The sequence below is a fragment of the Coregonus clupeaformis genome, chromosome 36 (genome assembly GCF_020615455.1).
Source record: "Coregonus clupeaformis isolate EN_2021a chromosome 36, ASM2061545v1, whole genome shotgun sequence".
Lineage (NCBI taxonomy): Eukaryota > Metazoa > Chordata > Actinopteri > Salmoniformes > Salmonidae > Coregonus > Coregonus clupeaformis.
Window position 1 is genome coordinate 34,078,195 of NC_059227.1, and position 16,506 is coordinate 34,094,700.

Sequence of the window (16,506 nt, forward strand, 5' to 3'; positions counted from 1 at the left end):
TTGATCACTGGAAGGAAAATTACTTGGGTTGCCTAGCTGGAAATAAATAGTCTGTGCAACCCAAGTCCATCTCCATGGAATCAACTTCAAGACTCCTCAACACAACAGCCAATATCCTCTTCAAACGGACTATTGAGGTAATGAATGACTAGTCAGACACATTGGATTGAAACCAATCAAGTCAAGAGTATGCTATTTATTATACCCCACGTCTTGGAATCACGTCCTGATGTTTTCCTTCCTTTAGAGCCGAACCCTGAGCGCAACAGCTCCAGGAACAGAGAATAATGAGATGTGGGTTAGAGGTGAGGATATTTACCTCTTGTTTTTCAAACCTAACAAGATCCCCATAGTCGGTGCGAGGGCTTGAGAATGATGTGAGGGTGCAGGGCGGAGGATACTTTATTCGTACCCCTTCATGCCCTTTTTAATCACACTCCAAACACATCCAGATCTGAGAGGGTTGAGGGGTGTGTATGCGTGCATTCTTGTATTTGTTCGTGTGTGTGTGTGTGAGCCCCCTCTTTTCTGAGGTATTGTTGGGCCTGGTTGTCACGGCGGCGCCCTGCTCGTTAGCCTCGAAATGGGGGCGAGTGCTTTGGTGGGACGCCCGGCGATCTCATTACTGCAGGAAGCCTGTCTGAGTGGAGCCAGATAGAGAGATGGAGGAGGGGGACTGTGGGGCCAGCGGGCCCAGGTCAAGCAGAACCCCCTTTCCTATTTTGTCCAGAGGGCCTCCATTGTTCTAAACCTTCATTAGCACCAGCTGAAGAAGCCGGTCAGAAGGACCTGGTGCCCCATTCTGTTCCTGCACTCCTCCTGTGTGCTGTAGAGCCCCAGTGGTCTACTCCCACGTCCCAACGCTGTTCCCCTGCACTCCGCTCCACATACAGACTGGACCCTGTCAGGGACACTGACAGGAATACAGGGACACGGACAGGGATACAGGGACACAGACATGGAAGCTCCAAGAACACGAACACTGGAAGATCTTGGGATCGCAGCGATGAGGAGGGGAAGCTATGATGAAGCTGAGGCTTTAGGACTACGTCCTGTGAGTATTAACCAACTTTAGTAAGCCTTTATGGTTAGAATTTTGAGCGGTGCAGACTGAGGGAATTGCCATGGCAAGGGTCAAATTATAATGGTTTTAGTGGTGTTGCCATGTGATGATGGCTGTAGGGTTGCAAAGCTACTGGTATTTTACCAAAGTTACCGGAATCTTCAGTAATTTTGGTAATTAACAGGTAATCTGTGGCAATCTATGGTAACTTTGGTAATTTATACTTGAATAACTTTAACAATATATATATACAGTGGGGAGAACAAGTATTTGATACACTGCCGATTTTGCAGGTTTTCCTACTTACAAAGCATGTAGAGGTCTGTAATTATCATAGGTACACTTCAACTGTGAGAGACGGAATCTAAATTTAAAAAATAAAACATCTAAAAAAATCCAGAAAATCACATTGTATGATTTTTAAGTAATTATTTTGCATTTTATTGCATGAAATAAGTATTTGATACATCAGAAAAGCAGAACTTAATATTTGGTACAGAAACCTTTGTTTGCAATTACAGAGATCATACGTTTCCTGTAGGTCTTGACCAGGTTTGCACACACTGCAGCAGGGATTTTGGCCCACTCCTCCATACAGACCTTCAGGTTTCGGGGCTGTCACTGGGCAATAAAGACTTTCAGCTCCCTCCAAATATTTTCTATTGGGTTCAGGTCTGGAGACTGGCTAGGCCACTCCAGGACCTTGAGATGCTTCTTACGGAGCCACTCCTTAGTTGCCCTGGCTGTGTGTTTCGGGTCTTTGTCATGCTGGAAGACCCAGCCACGACCCATCTTCAATGCTCTTACTGAGGGAAGAAGGTTGTTGGCCAAGATCTCGCGATACATGGCCCCATCCATCCTCCCCTCAATACCGTGCAGTCGTCCTGTCCCCTTTGCAGAAAAGCATCCCGAAAGAATGATGTTTCCACCTCCATGCTTCACGGTTGGGATGGTGTTCTTGGGGTTGTACTCATCCTTCTTCTTCCTCCAAACACGGCAAGTGGAGACTGAATCTGCAATAGGTAAGCAGCTTGGTTTGAAGAAATCAACTGTGGGAGCAATTATTAGGAAATAGAAGACATACAAGACCACTGATAATCTCCCTCGATCTGGGGCTCCACGCAAGATCTCACCCCGTGGGGTCAAAATGATCACAAGAACGGTGAGCAAAAATCCCAGAACCACACGGGGGGACATAGTGAATGACCTGCAGAGAGCTGTGACCAAAGTAACAAAGCCTACCATCAGTAACACACTACGCCGCCAGGGACTCAAATCCTGCAGTGCCAGACGTGTCCCTCTGCTTAAGCCAGTACATGTCCAGGCCCGTCTGAAGTTTGCTAGAGTGCATTTGGATGATCCAGAAGAGGATTGGGAGAATGTCATATGGTCAGATGAAACCAAAATATAACTTTTTGGTAAAAACTCAACTCGTCGTGTTTGGAGAAAAAAGAATGCTGAGTTGCATCCAAAGAACACCATACCTACTGTGAAGCATGGGGGTGGAAACATCATGATTTGGGGCTGTTTTTCTGCAAAGGGACCAGGACGACTGATCCGTGTAAAGGAAAGAATGAATGGGGCCATGTATCGTGAGATTTTGAGTGAAAACCTCCTTCCATCAGCAAGGGCATTGAAGATGAAACGTGGCTGGGTCTTTCAACATGACAATGATCCCAAACACACCGCCCGGGCAACGAAGGAGTGGCTTCGTAAGAAGCATTTCAAGGTCCTGGAGTGGCCTAGCCAGTCTCCAGATCTCAACCCCATAGAACATCTTTGGAGGGAGTTGAAAGTCCGTGTTGCCCAGCGACAGCCCCAAAACATCACTGCTCTAGAGGAGATCTGCATGGAGGAATGGGCCAAAATACCAGCAACAGTGTGTGAAAACCTTGTGAAGACTTACAGAAAACGTTTGACCTGTGTCATTGCCAACAAAGGGTATATAACAAAGTATTGAGAAACTTTTGTTATTGACCAAATACTTATTTTCCACCATAATTTGCAAATACATTCATTAAAAATCCTACAATGTGATTTTCTGGATTTTTTTCCTCATTTTGTCTGTCATAGTTGACGTGTACCTATGATGAAAATTACAGGCCTCTCTCATCTTTTTAAGTGGGAGAACTTGCACAATTGGTGGCTGACTAAATACTTTTTCCCCCCACTGTATATAGAGAGGTGTGTGCCTTTCCAAATCATGTCCAATCAAGTTGTAGAAACATCTCAAGGGTGATCAATGGAAACAGCATGCACCTGAGCGCAATTTCGAGTCTCATAGCAAAGGGTCTGAATACTTATTAAAATAAGGTATTTCTGTTTTTTATTTTTAATACATTTGCAAAAAATCTGATTTCGCTTTGTCATTATGGGGTATTGTGTGTAGATTGAAGATTAAATTATTTTATTTAACCCATTTTAGAATAAGACTAACGTAACAAAATGTGGAAAAAGTTAAGGGGTCTGAATACTTTCCGAATGCACTGTATATGGGGGATTGGAAATGATGCAGACAATTATATTGATAGAACCCACAATGTATCTGCAATATTAAAGTTGATCTACCCCCTAAAAAAAAGTAAAGGAAAAAATAAAAAAGGACAGTGCTTCAAAAACAAGATGGCTGCCAGATGATCCCGATGACATACTTTGTTCTCTTTGATTTGTTTTCTTTTTACTATTAGACCTGGATAAAGTTGGTCCACAAAAACACGTGCTGTTTTCTATGGAGGGGTAGATGATAAGAATGGATGAACAGATACGTTCACTGTCGTAATAGATGTCAAGGAAGTTATTATATTCTGCTTGTTGACAAGACTTTGGAGATTATTCTTTCCACTGGCTTGTCCTTTTTTTTTTATTATTGCTTTCACCTTAATTTTCCAGTTTTTTAAAGGAACAATGCGCCTGTATTTTATCAACAAATGTGGCAATTACAAACAACAGTGAGGAACTGCAACTGCTCGACACCTCACCTTCACCATTCTACATTCAGTAATGCTTTCTGAGCTCTTGTGCTCACCAATATCTAATATCTATACTGTAGCATACTGTACAATGGCGTGGCATTCAATCAGCAAGACATAAAGACATCACTAAAACTTGAACTTATTTTACCATATTTCCATAGTATAGCATTTTGTTTTAGCAGGAGCTCGAGTGATATGTCATGTCATTGAACGGAACAGACTTCTAGTTACTGCAAGCTACACAGACAAAACTCAGCTATGTCTATGGCTGTGTTCCAAACCAAAGGCAGCTTCCTACTGTACAGTAGCTGCATAATGCCTGTAATATGAGGACTAATCCTTTACCTTTCTTGACCTTTCTTTTCTTTGTTTGTTGACAGGACTATGATAGGCTAAAGAAATCCAAACCCATCATGCCTACTACACATTTATATTTCGAGCATTTGTAAATTCAGATACATTTTGCGTACTGTAAATCCAGACACAGCTTTCACCCTATGCGACTCCTCCAAAGCTCTGTCTGCGGTGGGTGCCTTGGCAATTTTTCAGCGATATTAAAAGGTGCACAGGGCATTCGTGTTGCGAGATTGTTGTCACACATTGTCAAAATGAACACTCATTAATTCTGAACAGAGAGTACACAGTGGCAGATTAGGGTGGTGAATTATGGGGCCTGTGTTTTTTTAAATTAATTTTTATGTCTGATAAAGCTGTAATTGTTTTTGCCAGAGCCAGTTTGCTCTAGTCTGGATCCACAGTGATGGAGGTGGGGGCTGGGGAAACAGTCTGGACAAATGTGTCCCAAATGGCATCTATGTCTGTATCTATGTAATGTAATGCACCATGCACTTTAATAATCTCTAAAAGTCTAAGCCTTTGGGGTTCTACTAAATTAACATATTAAATTAGTTTAATATGGTCATACCATAGATAATTTCGCTATTTGATTTTGAATTTTAAGACCCCTGTATGTATCACCCAAAAATATTTTTTTATTATTTGATAAAATATTGAATTTTGCATTTACATCTATAGCCCATAGATACACATTGAACAACACATTCATAAATAGCTAAATTAAACAGTCAAAAAATGTATCATAAGGAATAAGGTTTTGAAGTGTCTAGGAGATATAAGAAAGCTCAGGAAATATTTTAGTATTTTGAACTCATATTCAACCCCTTTTTTTATTGGCACAAAACTAAACCGGTACCGGGTTACCTTCAGACAAGTCCCATGACACTTGTGGGGTCGTAGAGCATAACGGAGTACACCTGTCACGCACGTTAAGAGACGGGTCGGACCAAGGTGCAGCGTGAAAAGTGTACATGTTTATTATATAGAATAACATACAAAAAAACAACAAAATAACGTGACGTGAAAGTCCTATGGGCTATACAACACCCAGCCTACACGGAACAAGATCCCACAAACAAGGACTGCAACCAGGCTACTTAAGTATGATCCCCAATCAGAGACAACGAGCGACAGCTGCCTCTGATTGGGAATCATACCCGGCCAAACATAGAAATATAACAACTAGAATCTAAACATAGATATACAACAACCTAGAACTAAACATGCACACCCTGACCAAACTAACTAGAGTTCTATAGGTCAGGGCGTGACAACACCATTGTGTTCATGACAGTCCACAGTATTTGGTAGCATTGCCTTTAAATTGTTTAACTTGGGTCAAATATTTTGGGTAGCCTTCCACAAGCTTCCCACAATAAGTTGGGTGAATTTTGGCCCATTCCTCCTGACAGAGCTGGTGTAACTGAGTCAGGTTTATAGGCCTCCTTGCTCGCACACGCTTTTTCAGTTCTGCCCACAAGTGTTCTTTAGGATTGAGGTCAGGGCTTTGTGATGACCACTTCAATACCTTGACATTGTTGTCCTTAAGCCATTTTGCCACACCTTTGGAAGTATGCTTGGGGTCATTGTCCATTTGGAAGACCCATTTGCGACCAAGCTTTAACTTCCTGACTGATGTCTTGAGATGTTGCTTCAATATATCCACATAATTTTCCTTCCTCATGATGCCATCTACAGTGAGGGAAAAAAGTATTTGATCCCCTGCTGATTTTGTACGTTTGCCCACTGACAAAGACATGATCAGTCTATAATTTTAATGGTAGGTTTATTTTAATGTCACGCCCTGACCTACAGAACTCTAGTTAGTTTGGTCAGGGTGTGCATGTTGAGTTCTATGTGGTGGTAGATCTATGTTTAGATCTAGGGTTTTTATGTCTATGTTTGGCCAGGGTGTGAGGATCTATGTAATGTTCGTGTATAGCCTTTCGACGTCACGTTTCGTTGCCTTTTGTTGTTTTGTATGTTTATGTTTTATTCAGTTAAATAAACATGTATGCATTTCACGCTGCGCCTTGGTCTGACCCCGTCCTTCAACGACCGTGACATTTAACAGTGAGAGACAGAATAACAACAAAAAAATCTAGAAAAACGCATGTAAAAAATGTTATAAATTGATTTGCATTTTAATGAGGGAAATAAGTATTTGACCCCTATGCAAAACATGACTTAGTACTTGGTGGCAAAACCCTTGTTGGCAATCACAGAGCTCAGACGTTTCTTGTAGTTGGCCACCAGGTTTGCACACATCTCAGGAGGGATTTTGTTCCACTCCTCTTTGTAGATTTTCTCCAAGTCATTAAAGTTTCGAGCCTGACGTTTGGCAACTCGAACCTTCAGCTCCCTCCACAGATTTTCTATGGGATTAAGGTCTGGAGACTGGCTAGCCACTCCAGGACCTTTAATGTGCTTCTTCTTGAGCAACTCCTTTGTTGCCTTGGCCGTGTGTTTTGGGTCATTGTCATGCTGGAATACCCATCCACGACCCATTTTCAATGCCCTGGCTGAGGGAAGGAGGTTCTCACCCAAGATTTGACTGTACATGGCGCCGTCCATCGTCCCTTTGATGCGGTGAAGTTGACCTGTCCCCTTAGCAGAAAAACACCCCCAAAGCATAATGTTTCCACCTCTGTGTTTGACGGTGGGGATGGTGTTCTTGGGGTCATAGGCAGCATTCCTCCTCCAAACACGGCGAGTTGAGTTGATGCCAAAGAGCTCAATTTTGGTCTCATCTGACAACAACACTTTCACCCAGTTCTCCTCTGAATCATTCAGATGTTCATTGGCAAACTTCAGACGGGCCTGTATATGTGCTTTCTTGAGCAGGGGGACCTTGCGGGTGCTGCAGGATTTCAGTCCTTCATGGCATACTGTGTTACCAATTGTTTTCTTGGTGACTATGGTCCCAGCTGCCTTGAGATCATTGACAAGAATGCTGTGGTAGCCATGCTGGTTAAGTGTGCCTTGAATTCTAAATAAATCACAGACAGTGTCACCAGCAAAGTACCCCCACACCATAACACCTCCTCCTCCATGCTTTACGGTGGGAAATACACATGTGGAGATCATCCGTTCACCCACACTGCGTCTCACAAAGACACGGCGGTTGGAACCAAAAATCTCCAAGTTGGACTCCAGACCAAAGGGCAAATTTCCACCGGTCTAATGTCCATTGCTCGTGTTTCTTGGCCCAAGCAAGTCTCTTCTTCTTATTGGTGTCCTTTAGTAGTGGTTTCTTTGCATCAATTCGACCATAAAGCCTGATTCACACAGTCCCCTCTGAACAGTATGGGGTTGTGGTGCAGTGGCGGACGCTGCATGATTCCAGAGGTTGAGTATGACTACCATCATATGGTGGTGCCAGAAGCACACTCACTTTCAGTTTACTCTACTCTGATTACTGCTAGACACTAATTGTTTTAGAGTGCATTAATACCATTCCTATTGTATTCATCTATGACAAACAAATAACTTTTTTTACATTTTATTTCTTGGTGCTTGTATGATATGAAACGTTTTCGAAAGCAAACTCTGAAACATTTCGATGGACATTTGACATGTTTAAACATGACAATTTAATGTTGTCATTTTAAAGGTTTTGAGGCCTAATTCATTTTACCTTGTGAAATGGTGAATTCCCCTGTAATAGCATGTCACGCCCTGACTCAGGGGACGCTTATATGTTGAGTCAGGGTGTGTATATTCCTTGTTGTGCTTTTTCTATGTGTGGGATCTAGTATGTATATTTCTATGTTGGCCGGTGTGGTTCCCAATCAGAGGCAGCTGTTGCTCGTTGTCTCTGATTGGGGACCATACTTAGGCAGCCTATTGGCACTGTCATGTTGTGGGATCTTGTTCCGTGTTTAGCCTTGTTTTGTGTTAGCCTTTGGACTTCACGTGTCGTTGGTTTGTTGTTTTGTCGTATGTTTAGCATTTAATAAACATGTACGTATATCACGCTGCGCCTTGGTCTGTCCCGTCATTCAACGAACATGACAGAAGATCCCACCAAGCGAGGACCAAGCAGCGTGTCCAGGCGGAGCGAATGGCCATGTCACAGGTGGGCAATTTGTGGTCATGGGAGGAGATATTTGCGGGGAAAGGACCATGGGCTAAGGTAGATGCCCAGGCAGGAGAGGAGCAACGGCAACACGGAGGAGGCCGGTGGAGGAGGAAGCCCGAGAAGCAGCCCCAAGAAAATGTTTGGGGGGGGGCACACAGGGTGGTTGGCGGAGCCTAGTGTCAGAGCAGAGCCAACTCCCCGTACTCACGCGAGGAAGCGTATGACTGGGCAAGCTCTGTGTTATGAGGAGCTACGTGCTGTGTCGCCATTGCGCCGGCACAGTCCTGTACGTCCTGTGCTTGCACCACGCACGTGCCGTGCGAAGATGGGCATCCAGCCAGGACGGGGTGTGCCGGCTCAACGCTCCTGGTCTCCAGTACGCCTCCTCAGTCCCGCATATCCTGCGCCAGTTCTACGAACTGTATCGCCAGTGCGCGTGCACAGCCCAGTGCGTCCTGTGCTGATGCCTCACACATACTGTGCGGAAGTAGGCATCCAGCCAGGACGAGTTGTGCCAGCTCTCTGCTCCAGACCTCCAGTCCGCCTCCACAGTCCGGCCCGGCCTGTTCCTGCTCCTCGCACCAAGCCAGTGGTGCGCGTCGCCAGCGCGGCCCGGCCTGTCCCTGCTCCTTGCACCAAGCCTGTGGTGCACGTCGCCAGTCCGGCCCGGCCTGTTCCTGCTCCTCGCACCAAGCCAGTGGTGCGCGTCGCCAGCCCGGCCCGGCCCGTTCCTGCCCCTCGCACCAAGCCAGTGGTGCGCGTTGCCAGTCCGGCCCGGCCCGTTCCTGCTCCTCACACCAAGCCTGTGGTGCGCGTCGCCAGTCCAGCCCGGCCTGCCTGTTCCTGCTCCTCGCACCAAGCCAGTGGTGCGCGTCGACCAGCCCGGCCCGGCCTGTTCCTGCTCCTCGCACCAAGCCAGTGGTGCGCGTCGACCAGCCCGGCCCGGCCTGTTCCTGCTCCTCGCACCAAGCCAGTGGTGCGCGTCGCCAGCCTTGCCCGGCCCGTTCCTGCTCCTCGCACCAAGCCAGTGGTGCGCGTCGCCAGTCTGGCCCGGCCTGTTCCTGCTCCTCGCACCAAGCCTGTGGTGCGCGTACCAGTCCGGCCCAGACTGATCCTGCTCCTCGCACCAAGCCTGTGGTGCGCGTCGCCAGTCCGGCCCGGCCTGTTCCTGCTCCTCGCACCAAGCCAGTGGTGCGCGTCGCCAGCCCGGCCCGGCCCGTTCCTGCTCCTCGCACCAAACCAGTGGTGCGCGTCGCCAGCCCGGCCCGGCCCGTTCCTGCTCCTCGCACCAAGCCAGTGGTGCGCGTCGCCAGCCCGGCCCGGCCTGTTCCTGCTCCTCGCACCAAGCCAGTGGTGCCCGTCGCCAGTCCGGCCCGGCCCGTTCCTGCTCCTCGCACCAAGGCAGTGGTGCGCGTCGCCAGTCTGGCGCGGCCCGTTCCTGTCCCTCGCACCAAGCCAGTGGTGCGTGTTCCTAGTCAGGTTCGGCCCGTGCCTGCTCATCGCACCAGACCAGTGGTGCGTTTGTCCAGTCCAGCACGGTCCGTGCCCGTTCCACCGGTGCCTGGTCTAGCTCCGGCCAGCGGTTCCACTCCGGAGCCAGAGCAGTCCGCTCCAACGGTGCCTGATCCAGCTCCGGTCAGCTGCTCCACTCCGGAGCCAGAGCAGTCCGCTCCACCGGTGCCTGATCCAGCTCCGGTCAGCTGCGCCACTCCAGAGCCAGAGCAGTCTACTCCACCGGGGTCCAGTCCAGCTCCGATCAGCGGCTCCAGTCCAGACCATGACGTTAGCCCCTCTCCAGGTTCGGGGTCTCCCACACCAGGGTCCAGACAGGGCCTGGCGTATCGTGGGAGGAAGGAGAGTGGAAGCAGCGCGCCGAGGTCCAGACCAGACCAGGGGCGCAACAGGGAGGCGGAGAGTGAGAGGACGTCACGACCCGAGCCGGATCCGCCTCCGAGGCGGAATGCCCACCCGGTCCCTACCCTGTTATGTTTATGTTGTGCGGTCGGAGTCCGCACCTTTGGGGGGGGGGTACTGTCACGCCCTGACTCAGGGGACGCTTATATGTTGAGTCAGTGTGTATATTCCTTGTTGTGCTTTTTCTATGGGTGGGATCTAGTATGTTTATTTCTATGTTGGCCGGTGTGGTTCCCAATCAGAGGCAGCTGTCGCTCGTTGTCTCTGATTGGGGACCATACTTAGGCAGCCTATTGGCACTGTCATGTTGTGGGATCTTGTTCCGTGTTTAGCCTTGTTTTGTGTTAGCCTTTGGACTTCACGTGTCGTTGGTTTGTTGTTTTGTCGTGTGTTTAGCATTTAATAAACATGTACGCATTTCACGCTGCGCCTTGGTCTGACCCGTCATTCAACGAACGTGACATAGCAAGTCAAATTGAGGCATTTCATTTCAAGTTGTCTTCAACGGTAAATATCTACATTTGTGCATTTTTATACTGAATTATGTGATATTCTATATATTGTACCTGTACTAGAAAATTGTGTAGATTAATTAGCAAAATTGTATATTTGAGTATTATAGAATTCAAATAACGAGATTAGTAGTTACAGCTACATTCACAGTATCTCAAATTTAGCTGATAGATTTCCTGTGATAGAGCCCCCAGCTTTACACCCTAACAGCTGAACACAAATAAATATAGAGCCTGCAACAAGCCAATACGCTGTGCTGACTGTATAGCACAAACAGTGTTATTTGTAGATGTGGCAGATTTCTGTAGTTCTATTGTGGCTTGTCATCATGGCATAGTCATTGCCTTGCTCAAGTTCTATGACTTGCAGTGTCTGACTTTCCCGTAGATGTAGCACCCTACATATAGATCTATGTGCCTTCAACAACTAAATAGATATGGCTGCTGCTTGTTGGGTTATTGGTATTCTTGTGATGAAACTGTTTTGAGGATATACAGCTGTGTGAGCCTGTAGTCTAGGAGTTTTTATTTTCATTGGCTGATATAAAGAGCTTTAAATGTATGTCCTTTCTTTGCATTCTCAATGGTTCATGAAATATTTCAAAATACATCTTATTGTTGTTATTAAACAATTATTAAAACCAACTGTTCAGCATTTACAATGATATGTTAAATCCATATATTGATACATTTCATCTAAAAAAGTAAGTACATTTAAGAGTAGACTTGGTTGTTATGTGGTCTGTATTGTGTTTGTTTCCTTATTTTTTTCACAGGAGGAATAAACTAAATGCCTCTTAACCATTTTACTTATGCAATATCTTGAGACATTGCATTCTAAACATTAGGTTATCTTTGGCATGTGTGTTTTGTTGTAGACAGGCGTAAACCTCTCCAAACGGGGGACCAGTATGAAAAAATTTATTCACTAACTGTAAGTCGCTCTGGATAAGAGCGTCTGCTAAATGACTAAAATGTAAATGTAAAAATTTAACAGTTGATGTTGAGATGTGTCTGTGACTTGAACTCTGTGAGGCATTTATTTGGGCTGCAATTTCTGAGGCTGGTAACTCTAATGAACTTATCCTCTGCAGCAGAGGTAACTCTGGGTCTTCCATTCCTGTGGTGGTCCTCATGAGAGCCATTTTAATCATAGTTCTTGATGGTTTTTGCGACTGCACTTGGAGAAACTTTCAAAGTTCTTGAAATGTTCCGTATTGACTGAAATTCCACAAATTAACTTTTAAGAAGGCACACCTGTTAATTGAAATGCATTCCAGGTGACTACCTCATGAAGCTGGTTGAGAGAATGCCAAGAGTGTGCAAAGCTGTCATCAAGGCAAAGGGTGGCTATTTGAAGAATCTCAAATATAAAATAGATTCTTATTTGTTTAATACTTTTTTGGTTACTACATGATTCCATATGTGTTATTTAATAGTTTTGATGTCTTCCCTATTATTCTACAACGTAGAAAATAGTAAAAATAAAGAAAAACCCTTGAATGAGTAGATGTTCTAAAACATTTGACCGGTAGTGTGTATATATAATTATGTCCCCCCCCACTTCTAAAACCAAAGTTGCGCCCCTGTTCAAAAGTGTTATTTGTAAATTGCTGCTCAAGCCAGAGCTGCTCTGTAAATAACACGTTAACGTTGGCTGAGAAGATGCCTTGGTCAATCAAGGTAACCTTTACATGGCTAATTACAATAGCTAATGTGGTTAATGAGTAGAAGTGTATTTGTAAAAGTATACTTGAAACACATTATAAATACAATTTATTTGTAATGAAAATAGAGGAATTATAATTAAAATACCATTTTAGTATATTTCTAATTGATGAGAAGTGTACATTAATGTACTTAAGGTATATTCAAAGTAGATTTGTTTTGCTCTTTATCTAATATACTGAGAATATACTTAAGTAAAAAAAAGTGTCCCAATTTAGGTAATTTTATATGTATTTAATACACTTAAATGCTATTAAAATACAAATAAAATTGACATTAAATCCATTCAATGTATTTAAAATTGTTCCAATTTAGATAATTTTAAATAAACTTAAAATATGTTAATGAGGTATGATTTAAGTATATAATTTTTTGGTACAAAATCAGCTTGGCAAATTATAGCTCTTAACATGAGTCTGTACAGACAAAGGAATAGCTATAATGGGGTTCTGAAATCCAAATGTCACAGTTTGCAGTTTACTGTATCTTTGAAAAATATAGCCCAATAATTATTAGTCATTCTATTTTTATGCCTTTTACCCTGAAGAGATTTATTTGATTCACTTGATCAGAAAAAGTGTGAAATTGTAGGGACGTGTGTGTGTGTGTGTGCGAGCATATTTTTATAATTGACTCTCCTGTTAGTCAGCACCTCTGTAAAACATTTTTAGGTGTGCGTCAGCTTATGCCTTTTACTTGACGATGCTGATTAACATTATGCTCAAACCTTCTGTTTCCATACAGCACCTTCGCAGTTTGGCTCAGAGGCGGCGTTCTGCCCCTTGCCTGACTTTTGAGAATGCTCTGGGCAGCATGCCATGGTCTTCCATCAGGTGAGTTGGCTCTGCTCCTGTCCACTCTGTTCTCACTGTGGTACCAACCAGGGGAGGCTGCTGAGGGGAGGACGGCTCATAATAATGGCTGGAATGGAGAGAATGGAATGGTATCAAACACATCAAACACATGTTTGATACCATTCCATTGACTCCATTCCAGCCATTATTATGAGCCGTCCTCCCTTGGCAGCCTCCCCATTGTAACAACACCCCTCCACTAAAAGTCAGTTGCCACTTTGTGAGGTTTTAATGGGTAGAAATTGGAGAGCTTTTCCAAGCCACTGTGCTTGACTTCTGCTTCTGCAGTGTTTGCTCTTTGGGGATTTAGTCTGGTGTAAAAAGGGCTTTATAAAATACATTTGATTTGATAGAAAGGGGTTTCAATGGAGAGAAATATATTTTTTGGGTAAAAATTCTTTGACCTTTTGTTTCAGTTTTATCACGTTCACATTTCAGAGCTATGTAATAAACACACAGTGAGGGAAAAAAGTATTTGATCCCCTGCTGATTTTGTACGTTTGCCCACTGACAAAGACATGATCAGTCTATAATTTGAATGGTAGGTTTATTTGAACAGTGAGAGACAGAATAACAACAAAAAAATCCAGAAAAACGCATGTCAGAAATGTTATAAATTGATTTGCATTTTAATGAGGGAAATAAGTATTTGACCCCTCTGCAAAACATGACTTAGTACTTGGTGGCAAAACCCTTGTTAGCAATCACAGAGGTCAGACGTTTCTTGTAGTTGGCCACCAGGTTTGCACACATCTCAGGAGGGATTTTGTTCCACTCCTCTTTGCAGATCTTATCCAAGTCATTAAGGTTTCGAGGCTGACATTTTGCAACTCGAACCTTCAGCTCCCTCCACAGATTTTGTATGGGATTAAGGTCTGGAGACTGGCTAGGCCACTCCAGGACCTTAATGTGCTTTTTCTTGAGCCAATCCTTTGTTGCCTAGGCCGTGTGTTTTGGGTCATTGTCATGCTGGAATACCCATCCACGACCCATTTTCAATGCCCTGGCTGAGGGAAGGAGGTTCTCACTCAAGATTTGACGGTACATGGCCCTGTCCATCGTCCCTTTGATGCGGTGAAGTTGTCCTGTCCCCTTAGCAGAAAAACACCCCCAAAGCATAATGTTTCCACCTCTATGTTTGACGGTGGGGATGGTGTTCTTAGGGTCATAGGCAGCATTCCTCCTCCTCCAAACACGGCGAGTTGAGTTGATGCCATTTTGGTCTCATCTGACCACAACACTTTCACCTAGTTCTCCTCTGAATCATTCAGATGTTCATTGGCAAACTTCAGACGGGCCTGTATATGTGTTTTCTTGAGCAGGGGGACCTTGCGGGCGCTGCAGGATTTCAGTCCTTGACGGCGTAGTGTGTTACCAATTGTTTTCTTGGTGACTATGGTCCCAGCTGCCTTGAGATCATTGACAAGATCCTCCCGTGTAGTTCTGGGCTGATTCCTCACCGTTCTCATGATCATTGCAACTCCACGAGGTGAGATCTTGCATGGAGCCCCAGGCCGAGAGAGATTGACAGTTATTTTGTGTTTCTTCCATTTGCGAATAATCGCACCAACTGTTGGCACCTTCTCACCAAGCTGCTTGGCAATGGTCTTGTAGCCCATTCCAGCCTTGTGTAGGTCTACAATCTTGTCCATGACATCCTTGGAGAGCTCTTTGGTCTTGGCCATGGTGGAGAGTTTGGAATCTGATTGATTGATTGCTTCTGTGGACAGTTGTCTTTTATACAGGTAACAAACTGAGATTAGGAGCACTCCCTTTAAGAGTGTGCTCCTAATCTCAGCTCGTTACCTGTATAAAAGACACCTGGGAGCCAGAAATCATTCTGATTGAGAGGGGGTCAAATACTTATTTCGCTCATTAAAATGCAAATCAATTTATAACATTTTTGACATGCGTTTTTCTGGATATTTTTGTTGTTATTCTGTCTCTAAATTTATAGACTGATCATGTCTTTGTCAGTGGGCAAACATACAAAATCAGCAGGGGATCAAATACTTTTTTCCCTCACTGTCACGATCGTTTAAGGATTGGTTGAACCAAGGCGCAGCGTGATAAGCGTACATGTTTATCAAAGTACTGAACACACGACAAAACAACAAACAAACGATACGTGAAGTCTTAAGGTTAACACAACAAACCTATACGGAATAAGATCCCACACAGACTGGTGCCAAAAGGCTGCCTAAGTATGGTCCCCAATCAGAGACAACGAGCTACAGCTGCCTCTGATTGGGAACCACCCTGGCCAACATAGATCTACACGATCTAGAAACTCAACATAGAAAACTTAACATAGAAACTACACACCCTGGCTCAACATTTAAGAGTCCCCAGAGCCAGGGCGTGACAGTACCCCCCCCCCAAAGGTGCGGACTCCGACCACGCCCCATAAACATAACAGGATAGGGGCCGGGTGGGCATTCCGCCTCGGAGGCGGATCCGGCTCTGGGCGTGACCACCACTTTCTCTCCACCTCCCTGTTGCGCCCCTGGTCTGGTCTGGCACCGCTGACTGGAGCTGGACCCGACGACGGTGGATCGAACTGTACAGGCTCAAGACTGGAGCCGCTGGCCGGAGCTGGACTGGGCACCGGTGGAGCTGACTTCTCTGGCTCCGGAGTGGAGCGGCTGACCGGAGCTGGACTGGACCCCGGTGGAGCGGATTGCTCTGGCTCCGGAGTGGATCCGCGGACTGGAGTTGGACCGGACCCCGGTGGAGCGGATTGCTCTGGCTCCGGAGTGGAGCAGCTGACCGGTGCCGGACCAGGTACCGGTGGAACAGGCACGGGCCGTGCCGGACTGGACACACGTACCACTGGCTTGGTGCGGGGAGCAGGAACGGGCCGGACCGGGCTGACGACGCGCACCACTGACTTTGTGCGGGGAGCAGGAACGGTCCGGACCGGGCTGACGACGCGCACCACTGGCTTGGTGCGGGGAGCAGGAACGGGCCGGACCGGGCTGACGACGCGCACCACTGGCTTGGCGCGAGGGGCAGGAACAGGCCG

The 16,506-nt window shown here is 45.6% G+C and overlaps 1 protein-coding gene across 1 annotated transcript in view; it reads left to right on the plus strand.

Moving 5' to 3' along the window:
- The first annotated feature begins 839 nt into the window (after positions 1–839).
- LOC121552737 (T-cell activation Rho GTPase-activating protein-like) overlaps positions 840–16,506 on the plus strand; it is a 48,798-nt gene continuing 33,131 nt past the window's right edge. Inside the window, exons 1-2 of the mRNA XM_041865761.2 lie at positions 840–1,054; positions 13,372–13,460. Coding sequence (XP_041721695.1) covers positions 959–1,054; positions 13,372–13,460 — 185 coding nt within the window. The 5' untranslated portion in view covers positions 840–958. The remainder of the gene's footprint in view (positions 1,055–13,371; positions 13,461–16,506) is intronic.